This window comes from Pediculus humanus, genomic scaffold (genome assembly GCF_000006295.1).
Source record: "Pediculus humanus corporis 1103172107387 genomic scaffold, whole genome shotgun sequence".
NCBI classification, from domain to species: domain Eukaryota; kingdom Metazoa; phylum Arthropoda; class Insecta; order Psocodea; family Pediculidae; genus Pediculus; species Pediculus humanus.
The window spans coordinates 36,574-47,885 of record NW_002987013.1 but is presented as its reverse complement, the minus strand read 5'-3'; the positions used below and the strand labels follow the sequence as shown (position 1 = coordinate 47,885).

At 26.9% G+C, this 11,312-nt stretch overlaps 2 protein-coding genes across 2 annotated transcripts in view; one reads left to right on the top strand and one right to left on the bottom strand.

Annotated features, from left to right (window-relative positions):
• The window catches only part of Phum_PHUM040500 (uncharacterized protein), a gene marked incomplete at both ends in the record, with an annotated part of 7,054 nt that extends 699 nt beyond the window's left edge, over positions 1-6,355 (bottom strand). Inside the window, 22 exons of the mRNA XM_002423109.1 lie at positions 22-89; positions 175-375; positions 455-723; positions 809-968; positions 1,048-1,482; positions 1,553-1,796; positions 1,891-2,098; positions 2,183-2,340; positions 2,449-2,650; positions 2,723-3,021; positions 3,103-3,291; positions 3,370-3,512; positions 3,671-3,793; positions 3,935-4,039; positions 4,162-4,333; positions 4,492-4,651; positions 4,973-5,174; positions 5,286-5,476; positions 5,559-5,690; positions 5,760-5,922; positions 6,164-6,211; positions 6,292-6,355. Coding sequence (XP_002423154.1) covers positions 22-89; positions 175-375; positions 455-723; positions 809-968; positions 1,048-1,482; positions 1,553-1,796; positions 1,891-2,098; positions 2,183-2,340; positions 2,449-2,650; positions 2,723-3,021; positions 3,103-3,291; positions 3,370-3,512; positions 3,671-3,793; positions 3,935-4,039; positions 4,162-4,333; positions 4,492-4,651; positions 4,973-5,174; positions 5,286-5,476; positions 5,559-5,690; positions 5,760-5,922; positions 6,164-6,211; positions 6,292-6,355 — 3,936 coding nt within the window. The remainder of the gene's footprint in view (positions 1-21; positions 90-174; positions 376-454; positions 724-808; positions 969-1,047; positions 1,483-1,552; positions 1,797-1,890; positions 2,099-2,182; positions 2,341-2,448; positions 2,651-2,722; positions 3,022-3,102; positions 3,292-3,369; positions 3,513-3,670; positions 3,794-3,934; positions 4,040-4,161; positions 4,334-4,491; positions 4,652-4,972; positions 5,175-5,285; positions 5,477-5,558; positions 5,691-5,759; positions 5,923-6,163; positions 6,212-6,291) is intronic.
• Positions 6,356-6,846: 491 nt separating this feature from the next.
• Phum_PHUM040490 (Importin-13, putative) lies at positions 6,847-11,048 on the top strand (the record flags this gene model as incomplete). The annotated part of the gene is made up of 16 exons (XM_002423108.1): positions 6,847-6,999; positions 7,124-7,291; positions 7,416-7,568; positions 7,709-7,953; positions 8,033-8,186; positions 8,267-8,476; positions 8,548-8,730; positions 8,801-9,044; positions 9,128-9,309; positions 9,419-9,580; positions 9,669-9,887; positions 9,982-10,119; positions 10,189-10,405; positions 10,482-10,637; positions 10,712-10,880; positions 10,961-11,048. 16 exons carry the CDS (start codon positions 6,847-6,849, stop codon positions 11,046-11,048), a joined length of 2,841 nt encoding a protein of 946 aa, XP_002423153.1.
• Between the last annotated feature and the right edge of the window lie 264 nt (positions 11,049-11,312).

The window sequence follows — 11,312 nt, the reverse complement described above, 5'->3', positions numbered from 1 at the left end:
GAAAGGGATTCTCGTTTTGACACGATTTAGATCGCCATTTATTTGAATGGGTGATGTTTCGCTAGGATTTCCCTGTGAACTCTCCGTATCTGAAAAAGTAAAAAAAAAAAAAGAAAATCTATCGGTGAAAACCGATTCAACTTTTCACTCGACTTTTTCACGTTCGTAAATTACCCGTTCGTAATCGATAACTTTCGCTCGAAATTTTCCTTTGCCTTTTTCCTTTGAATACTTTCATACAGCACGCAATGCACGTCGTCGGATTATGGCGAATTCGATTACTTTTCTTAAATTTTTTTCCCGATTTCTTTGATTCTCCGGATTCTGTGTCATCCGACGATGAACTCGGTATGGAATCTTCATCTTCGATTTCTTCTGAATTTAAAAATAATTTTATTTTAATATATACATACAAAATTAAAATTTAAAATTCAAATAAATAATAACCGTTTACCCAATTCTTTAACTTGTTCCATTTCGCTAAAACTGTGAGATCCTCTTTTTCTCAAATCTTTTCTTTCCTCCTTTTTATCACTTACATCCGTTGTCATAACGAAAAAATCTACTAAAACTTTAGGTAATGAAATTCCTTTGTAAGAAAAATTTGAAGGATTTTTAACATCTGGAGTTTGAGAGAGAGTTTTATGAACCAAACTACTCAACGACGTTGAACTCGTATTCGCGAAAAGTTTCGGTGGATTATGAGCTTCGAAATCGGATTTTCTGAAATGAAAACATTTTTTTGACAAAAAAAATTTTCAGCGTGATTGGATGTAAACTCTTTTCATATAAAAATAAAATATCTTACGGTGAATTTGATATTCTTTCTTGAGAAGAAAATCTTTTTCTAAAATCAGGTTGTTCCAATTCCGAATTGACGAAAGACATTATATCCGGTCTTCGATAACTGTGTAATGATTGTAATGTGGCAAGACCGATCGCATCTTGAAAACTGAGTTTCTGATGAGCTGAAACAAAACTTTTAACGTTAGCAGTAGAAAAATATTTTAATTATTTAATTAACTGTAAAGTTCGATTGTTAAATACTTTCGTTTCCGTCGAATGAAGTATCGGACGAATGTCTTTTTTTTTTGTAAAAACTTTCGGAATAACTCCTTTGATGATGATTTCTTCTCAAAATCGGAATTCCTGGACTTTTGACCACTTCTTCGCTTCCTTCCGAACTCTGCGATTCCATTGTGCTCCTTCTTTCGCGTTTCCGCTTTTCCTCGAAATCAGGTACCATTCCCGTCGGTAACGTGGATGCTTTTTTAACTTTGAACAAAGGAGATCTTACATCGACGGATGATTTTTGACAGTCGAGTATGATTGAATCCGCATCATCGGATTCGTAAGTTACGACTGAAGACAAAGATTCGTAATCATCTTGAGTTTTCGAATCGTTAGCTTCATCCATGAGTAAATATTCAGTTTCTAATATAGGCCATTTTTCACAGCGATTATGTCTTACGGAATACCAACCTAAAAAAAAAAGAAAAAAAAAATTAGATTAATTGTAAGAAAAAAAATAAATAAATAAAATAAAACTTACCATATTTTGATAAAGCATTTGCTCCACCGATTGTGGTTGAAATAAGACAAATTGAATAAAATGCCGTGGCACGAACGGATAAAACAGAACAATTTTGAGCAATATTTACAATCGTTTGTACAAGATTTTCTTGCTCGATCAGCTCAAGTCCCAAAACGGAAGTTGCCATGTTACTTATACCCCATAAGCTAGATTTCAATTCCATAATTTCTGCATCCGTGTTGCAATAACCATTTTGAATGGTCTAAATAGTAACGGTTTAAATAATTAATAAAACGTAACTACTAAAAATATTTTGTAAATTTCAAAACCGAAAAAAAAAATCATAAAGTATGTACTTGAATCATTTTAAAAATGAATCCATTTTGAACCAATGCTTGAAATCCTTTTTCGTGTTGAGACAATTCTCCATATAAATGAGGATAAATAAATGTATCTTTCCATTTATGTTTAGAATTTGAAAATCTTTTTAAATATTTTCCTTCTTCGTTTCTTTGGAAAAGAGTTAAAGAATCGTGAACATCAGCTTCCATAAGACCAACATACCTGACAATTGTCGTCTCATCATCATTACTTATAAAAACTTTTTTAAATAATGGAAAAGAAAAGTGGGAGGGGGGGACCACATACCTGTGATTGTATTCTTTTTCCCAATTTTCCAATTCATTTTGAACGAAATTTGCATCGCTTAAAAAAGTAAAACCGGTTACAGTGGAAAGAAATCTAATTAATAATAAATGTCCTTTATCTCCCAAATGTAAAAGAGCAGGTCTTATACTGATGAGCGACTCTAAATATTTCTTTAAAAAATATAAATAATTATAATAAATATTTAAAACATAATAATAATTATTATTATTATTAATTTTGACGGGGAAAGTTTTTTTAAAACTAACTTGATCGTAACTTAATTCGTGCAAAATATTAATGCTCGCATTTGCAATAACTTTATTTTCGTCGTATATTTGACCGATAAGTAAATCTAAACCCCATTGACTAAAATTATTGACGTCGGTTCTTGCTAAAACGAGAAGCAATTCTGTGGCGTATATCCTAACGTTATCCACCGTGGATGTCATAGCTTTGCTTAATATATCCCTAAAAAAAATATACGAGAATTTCAAAAACAAATTCTTATTTATTTTATATGTGCATGAATATAAACATTACCTGGCTGCCTCACTAGAATTATAATTTAAGGACGATAAAATTAATTTAACGTAATACTCGTGTTTGAAATTTTTAACAATTTCCATTAAAGTTTGAAGAATGGAAGAATTTGTTAAAACCTGCGTTCCATTATCGGAACTCAATAAATATCCCACCATGAGAAAATAATGTTGGCTTAGGGTACTATTCAATTGCTGTGGACTAAATAATATTTCGTGAATGTTTGATTGACAGACTATTTCTTTAAATTTTAAATTAAGATCTGTGAGAAAATCCGTTAAAATTTTCCTTGCTTCTCCCTGAAAATAATTTTATTAAATATTAAATTATGCAAAAATTTTTCCCAGTTTTTTTTTTTTTTTATTTGTAAATGTACGTACATCCTCCGATTGTAATAAAAAATTCCACAGCGCAAATGAAGTTATTGTATAAATATTATTATTCTGCGTTTTACTATTATATTTTATATTACAATACTCGTTACTCGATGGCTTATAAAATGACACTAATTTCTGTATAAAATTTTTATACTGCAAGTCATCCAATCTGATAAATGATTCATTTTGACACTGTAAATAAAATTAATAAAATTATTGACTTTAAATGCATTATTTAAGTATAAGTAATGGTCCTCGTTTCAATTTTACCTCGAGACTTGTTAAAATGTGATTCCAATTCCATTTTTTAAAATCCGTTACATTCAAAACTCTAGAATCTTTTATGTGGTCTTCAACGTTTTTTATTTGCATGTCAATAAATTTTTTTTTCGTCGTTTTTGACTGTTTTCCAACTATTTCACTTCCTTTTATTTCTTTTTTTTTTTTATATCTATTATCTAAATTTTATCTTGTATCATTAATCAAAAAAAAAAAAAAGTCGAAATTAAAAAATTAAAAACTTTATAATAAAAATTATTACTTAGGCTTAGTAATTGATGAAGATATAAACTGAAAGGAGCCGGTCTATTTTTAAGTAATTCGTGAATTTTACACAAATACGAAACCGCCATTAAAGCTTGCGTTTTTTCTTTGGGAGAACCGTTAGCTGCATAGTGTATTAAAGTAGGAAGACCTGGACTCAATTCAATTATTTCAGGCGGTAATAATTTATGACATAAATGTAAAACGAAACCTAAAATTATTTTTTTTTTTAAATTTAGGTACAAGTATATGCAAATAGGTAAAAAAAAAAAAAAAACGTATAAAAACTTACCTAAAAGAATTACAGCCGGAACTGAAAGAATGGCGTCTGTTGTGATTGCAACTTCGACTAAAGCAGACAATAATCCGCATTCGATAAGACCGTAAACGATTAATGCTGTATGAATTTCAGTAATATTAGGTCTGAAATATAGTAAAATTAAATGACAAAAAAAAACTCTGGTAAATTAGTGTTATATGTTAAAAATGTTTAAAATATTTTTTAATTTTACCTGGTACAAGCTTTATGAGGTAATAAATCTTTACCCTCTGCAGCTATAAATTTGTCGTTTAAACTCCATGTATCTTGATATTTGGAAGGATCAATACTTTTTAAAGCGATATCCATTTCATCAGTCCACTCTTCGTAATCAAGTCCAAATATTTCATATAATAATTCTAAAATAGCTTTCTGTTATCATAAAAAAAACAGTATTATTTAATTAAATACAATACACTCTATGTTATATTGTACAATATAAATTACCCAAATATTTCATGAGTGTATGTAGAAGTTAAAATTCTTTCATTTTATTTGAAAGTAAAGTAGTATAAAATTAAAGTACTTACCCTGACTTCAAACTGATTTAAATACAATACATCCACAATCGCTTTCATTCCTGATACTTTATTAGGTTGACATAAATAAAAAACTCCAGTCCAAGTCCTGAGAGCAGCTAAGATTGAAAGTACGCTACTGGTATAAATATTACTTTGATCTTTCTTATTCCTGCAAACAAAAAAAAAAAAAAAAAATTCAATGAAATAAAATAACATATTAGGATGTTATAAATGTTATTATTTATGATTTTTTAACTCGGAAAGCAAAATTTAAATTAGGCTCTTTAAGAGTAATTTAAAAGGTAATTCCTTTACAAATTTAATAAATTTTCATTAATATAATGAGCAAAAGTGTCTTAGTAAGGTAATTATCAAAAGCCTTACTTTATTAAATAAATAAAACAATAGAAAATGAATTAAACTTTAAAAACCACAAGATTAAAAAACTTATCAATTAAAAATGTTTTAAAAAAAATGAACTTTATCATACCTATTTCTCTGCCAATCACAATAAATACTAGTTAAATATTCTAATTGAATATTGGCTTTAAACCTTGTTTCAGGTTTATTCATTAAAAATAATAAACAACCAACTAGACATTCATTTATTCGAGGGTGAAAAATTTCCAAGGTACTTCTGAGTAATGCAGTCTGTCCGTTACATTCCAAAAAAAGTTCTGGATTTAAAACACCTGAAAAAAAAAAAATTTTAAATTAAATAATTTGTAAAATTAAAAAAAAAAGAAAAGCATGTTTAAATGCATTATACAAATAATATAATAAAATAAAATGAATATACTTACACAGTTGGCAAAGAATTGCTAAACAAGAATTAATCATTCTATCCTTGTTTTCACTAATGCTATTCGCCAAAGATACTAAAGACCTAGTGACAGCTGTTGAAAAGTGTTTCGGACATATAGTTAATATTTTTAAAGCAAGTCTGAAAGCTTGAATTCTTTCGTGATCATTTTTTAAAACAAGGTCTATACTTCTGTAATTAAGAAACCATAATAAATGTCATTTAAAGTAATTAGTTGATATTCAAATTTATGTAATATTGATAATTGCATTACCTTGCTATTAAATTAGGAATCTGTAGTTTATTTAACAAAATCACATCGTCTGGGGTACTAATAAAATACCTAACAACTCTTAATCCCCCAGCTCTCACTAAAGTGTTTTCACTTACTAGTCCAACTTTTAAACTAAAATCAGATTTAAGAATAATTAGAGTATATTAAAAAAAATAAATTGAATTAGTCCAATAAACTTACCAACATAGCATATCCTCTTTAATCATAGTAAATTTTTCATTACCAGATCCAGCTTGTTCTACTAATTTAGCAAAAATATTTAAGTAACCTAGTTTTTTTCCATCTGTCAAACCTTGTTTTTTAATAAGGTTTGTTAAAATTTCATAGGCATTTTCATTGATATCTGATAAAAACAAAATTTTTTATGTTTAACACTTTCTAAACATACCAAGAAGAGTAAAAAATTAATAATTTAAAAATTTTTAAATATTTATAGTAAGGTATATTTAAAAAAAAAAAAACATTTAAAAAATAATTCAAAGTATTTCTTAATTTTTAAAATAGCATTATATAGATAAAGTTTTTTTTTTTAAACCTTAAAAATCTTAAATTAAAAATGTATAGCAAACGGTCGTCAACTTTACCTTTACTAATATCGAGATCAATAGTATCTTCTTCATTTTCGCTTTTATCTGTAAATATTATGAACTATATAATAAAATAATTCCTAAATATTTTAAAATTTAACTTTTCTAAAGAAGTTTATACTTACATCTACTGAATGATCTACCCGTTCTAAATGTTCTTTCCCGTAACATCCAACTTGTAACAGCCATTTTTATTTACAGCTACTTTAGAGTGTTGACACTCTCAAGCGTACCAAGTTTATAATTAATATTTTATATTTTATAAATAAATTTATAAAAATAATATTAAATAATTTACAAATTCAACTCATTCTCAATTTTAAAAATTGAGAAAGCACTATTTACCTTTGACTGTGCAACTGACACTAAAACCATGGATTACTTACTGTTTTTATTTTGTACGAATTACACGGGATAAACTTATTCATGTAACATAATTATTTAATTTTAATTGCATATTTAAAACGTAAAAAAAGTAAATTGGTATTTAATAAACATTTTTAAAGTAAAATTCATGAATAGAACACGTTATTATTAAGGAAGTTTTTACTGATGGAAGACTCTCTATTATTTTTTTTAGGTCTGTGGTAAATACATAGTGGCATTGATGGAGACAGTGACAACTGTATGTGTATCATTGCATACACTATCAGGTGTGTTAATTTTATTTATTTCAGAAAATGGATTTTTCTGTAGAAACATTAGAGAGAACTATTTGTCAATTTTATCAAAGTGACAAAGCTACTCAAGCTCAGGCACACAGAATATTAGAAGAGGCCAAAAACAGTCCAGCGGCTTGGTTTTTCGTATGGGAATTACTGCAAACACATAAAGTAAATATAAACACATTTTACTTTTTTTTTTTTAATATTTTTGAATCCTTTTTTTTTTTGATTTAATTTTTTTGAATTTTATTCGGTTAAAAATATATTTTTAAACTTTTAATAATACTTACAGGCGTCAGAAGTTCAATTTTTTGCTGCTACAACTCTTCACACTAAAATTAAAAGATCGTTAGATGAGTTAAATAATGATAGTGCTTCTTTATTAAAAGAAAAATTATTAACAACAATAATAATTTACACAACAGGTCCCAAAATAATACTTAGCAGATTATGTATTTCTGTATGTATTTAATTTTTAACTTATTAAAATTTAATTATAAAATTTTTAATTCTTATTGTTTTAAAAAAGAAAATGTTGTTTGTTATTTTACTACTAACACACATATTCAACATTTAAATTTTAGTTATCCTCTTATTTTTTACAAATATGCCCAGAAAAATGGCCAAATGCATTACCTGCATTACTTCAAATTTTTAATCCTGAAAATTTGCCACAAATCCCTGAAGAAAAAATTTTATGGGTTTTATTTGAAATTCTTACTGTTCTACCAGAAGAGGTAAATTTTTAATTTATTTTTAATGTTTTAAACTTGATAATTTTGATTATTTTTATTTGAAATATGTATCTTGCTAAGTTTTACAAAAAAAAAAATATAAAAATTTTTAATAATGCAATAGAATAACAATTTCATTGTAGTTTTCATCAATGCATTTTCATCAACATCACAAAAATCTTTTAAGACAACATTTAATTGAAAATTCACCTTCAGTTATTATGTTATTACAAAAGGTTTTGTCTAATTACACAATCGAAGAAGTAGTTTTACAAGCAATAAAATGTGCTGCATCATGGCTGACTGTAGGAGTTCCCTTTACTGAATATCAAAACTTGTGTAACATTATAGTAAATTTGGCTTTTAATACTCATAAACAACATGAAAGGTAATGTCAAAAAAACATATGCCCTAAAATTGTGAGTCTTTATTCATTTAAATATTAAAAGAAAAATTTTTTTTTTTAGCATCTGTGAAAAAGCTTTAGAATTTTTAAAAGTAGTTGTCGATCTTCCGGAAAATCATAAATACCCAAAGTATTTACTTCAATTTTTAGAAAATATTTTGCAGTTTGGAGAAATATTGAAGAAAGAATTAATTCTAGAGGAATTAGGAGACCAGGTTCATTTTTGATAATAAAACAAGTTTATTAAAATGTAAATTTTGAATTTCTGAACTTTGTCAAGTTTAAAATGTTTCAGAAACTAATTAGCAACATATATCATCTTTTTGTAACATTTGGGGGCACCCATTCTAGGCAATGTTTACATTGGATAAAGCAAAGCGAAGAAACAAGACAACAAGTTTTAACATTAATTTCACACATTTTGCAATGTTCAGGTGCTAAAGGACATTATCCAAAACATGAAACATATAGTAGGCTTACTTTTGGTTTCTGGTATGTTTTACAGGTAAATTAATTTTTTTTAATTTGTGTTTGTCAATATCATACCATCAATCTAACTAAATTATGTATTTTCAGGATGAAATTGTGTTATCATCCACTGAAGATAGTGAACTTTACATGAAGTATTTAGGGCCAGTTTATAAAGAGTTAGTTAATGTGTTAATAGTTAAAGCTCAGTTACCAGAACCGGAATTAAATTTTACAAAACAAGATTTAGAATTTTTTAGATGTTATCGACAAGATATCAGTGATACACTAGTATGTATTAATTAAATTTTAAAAAATTATTGACATTGAGGCAAATTAAAAACTTTATGTTTTTAAACAGATGTATTGTCACACGATTCTACGCGAAACAACAATATATTTAATTAAAGCTAAATTAGAAAAAATTAATTTGAACGATTTAAAATGGCAAGAGCTTGAAGCTTGTCTCTTTAGTTTATGTTCGGTGTCAGAAAATGTCGATTTGGAAGAAAATTGCTTTCTCCCATATTTATTTCAGTACATTAGAAATTTACCCTTTCAAAGGTTAGATCCTAAAGTTTTTTCTACAGCGTTAGATACTATAGGTAAATTAATGAATTTTTTTTATTTTATTTTTGGTTCCAAATGTTTTTCATTTAATGTTTTACAATAACGATAAAATTTATAGGTGCTTATGCTAATTGGATCTCTGCTCATAGTTACACTTTAGAACATGTTTTGCCTTTAATTATATTAGGATTAAATGTACCTGAAACAACATCTAGTGCCACGATGGCTTTGAAAGATATAGCCAGAGATTGTCAAACCGATATTAAACCGTACTCATCTTTAATATTAGATGCTAGTCAGGTTTGCGAGCAAGCAATATGATAATTTCACTATTGTTTTACTAATTTATAATTTTAAAATACTAAATAGTCGAAAATATAACATTGTATATTTTTTTTTATAATTTTAGAAAGCTTTGCACGGAGGTAGACTAAAACTTAAAGACTGTCAACGTCTAATGTGTACCGTAGGTTTATTACTATCTAGTTTGCCTCTCGACACAATTATGCACTATTTAAATCTTATATTAACTCCCTATATGGATCAATTGAACTCTTTGGCTTTGCAAGAGGTAATTAAAGAGAACTTGAACAATAAATTAGTTTGCCCTTATCAGTGTGTCAAAAAAATTTTTTTTTTTTTTTTTTTTTTTTTGTTAGCCGTCAACTCAGGTTAAAGGAAGTATTCTTCACTGTTTAAAAATGGTTGGAGTATTAAGCGCTACATTAAATACAAAATTAGAAACAAATTCCGAACAACAATTTGATATGAATTCACAAAACAACGAACCTCAACCAGTTTTATTAATTCTTCAAAAATTACTACCGGTAATTAAATCACTCGCAAATTCTTGGTCTTCAGATGAACAAGTCATGCAGGTAACAGGATTCGTAACATTTATCCGTTATCACAATAAATTTATTTTTAAAAAAAAAATTAATTACTCGTCTAATTTATTTTTATGTGTCACAGGCTTTATTTGTGGTTTTGCAACAATCGGTGACGACATTAATGGAAGATTCTCAGTCTGTCGTAACGGAAATTTTAGATCTTATAATTTCAACTTATAGGATTCATCCTCAACCAGCCGCTTTAGATTTAAGCAAAACGGTGATTACTATTAATTATAATAATGATAATAATAAATATCTGTTATGAATAATTTTAATGTTTTTTTAGCTTTGTACATTATTTGGAAAAGATGAAAAATATAGACCGATGCTACAATTTTTAACAAACGAACTTTGTACAGTTGCAATGACAAATTTATCAACCGCTCAAAACCTCCACGATCATACTGCATTACTGGAAGCCATTTTTAGTTTTCTTAGTCAAATTTTAAAAAGGATTCCTAAATTAATTGTTTCAACGAATTTATCATTGCTCTTTCAATGCGGTAAATTTACAATAGTGATTATGTAATTTAAAAAAAAAATTAAAAAGAATACTTTGGGATTTTTCTTTTTTTCCAGCGACTCTAACATTAGCTGTTCCAGAGCTACCAACTGTAAAATCTGCTTCTTTATTTTTGGTTAATTTCATAACACAAAGTGGTGATATTGAAAATCTCAAATCTGTCGTTATCGCTTACGGACAACAATTAGTTTTGCAAATAATATCTTGCATTGGTAAGTTGGTTTTTAAAAAACAAAAATATATAAAAAATTGATACTTACCTTAAAGAATTTCAATATTCCTTCAGCTGGCGAAGCATCCAGATTCAACATAGAACCTCTTGCTGGCATAATACTTGCTTTGAATACCAATTATTGTGAAAATCATTCACAATGGCTGAGAGAAGCTGTAACAAAAGAGATTTGTCCAAGAACAACATTACAACAAAGAGAAAATTTTATAAGAATAATGATAAAGTAAATACGTTATTTTACACAAATTTGAAATTAAATTAAATTTAAAACAATAACATTGATTTTTATAATTTTTTTTTTAGCATTCAAAGAGGAAAAGAACATTTACAAGAAACAATAAAAAAATTCAGTCTTATATGCAGAGGTATTATAAATACAGAGTACGCTTAAATAATAAATATATTTTAGTGTGAAACATCTAGTCTTTAATTCGAACTGATATTATTTTAATAAACAAATATATATTATAAAATAAAATAATTATTTTTAATTATTAAACACTTAAAACAGTTTTTTTTTTTTTTTTTTAAATTGTGTAAATTAGTTAAAAATACCTAAAATAATTATTCTGACGATTTTTTTTCGAAAATGAGTATTTTTATGTATTTTAATTTATAATTTAAAAAAAAAAGAAATGGTATCAATCAATTGTTA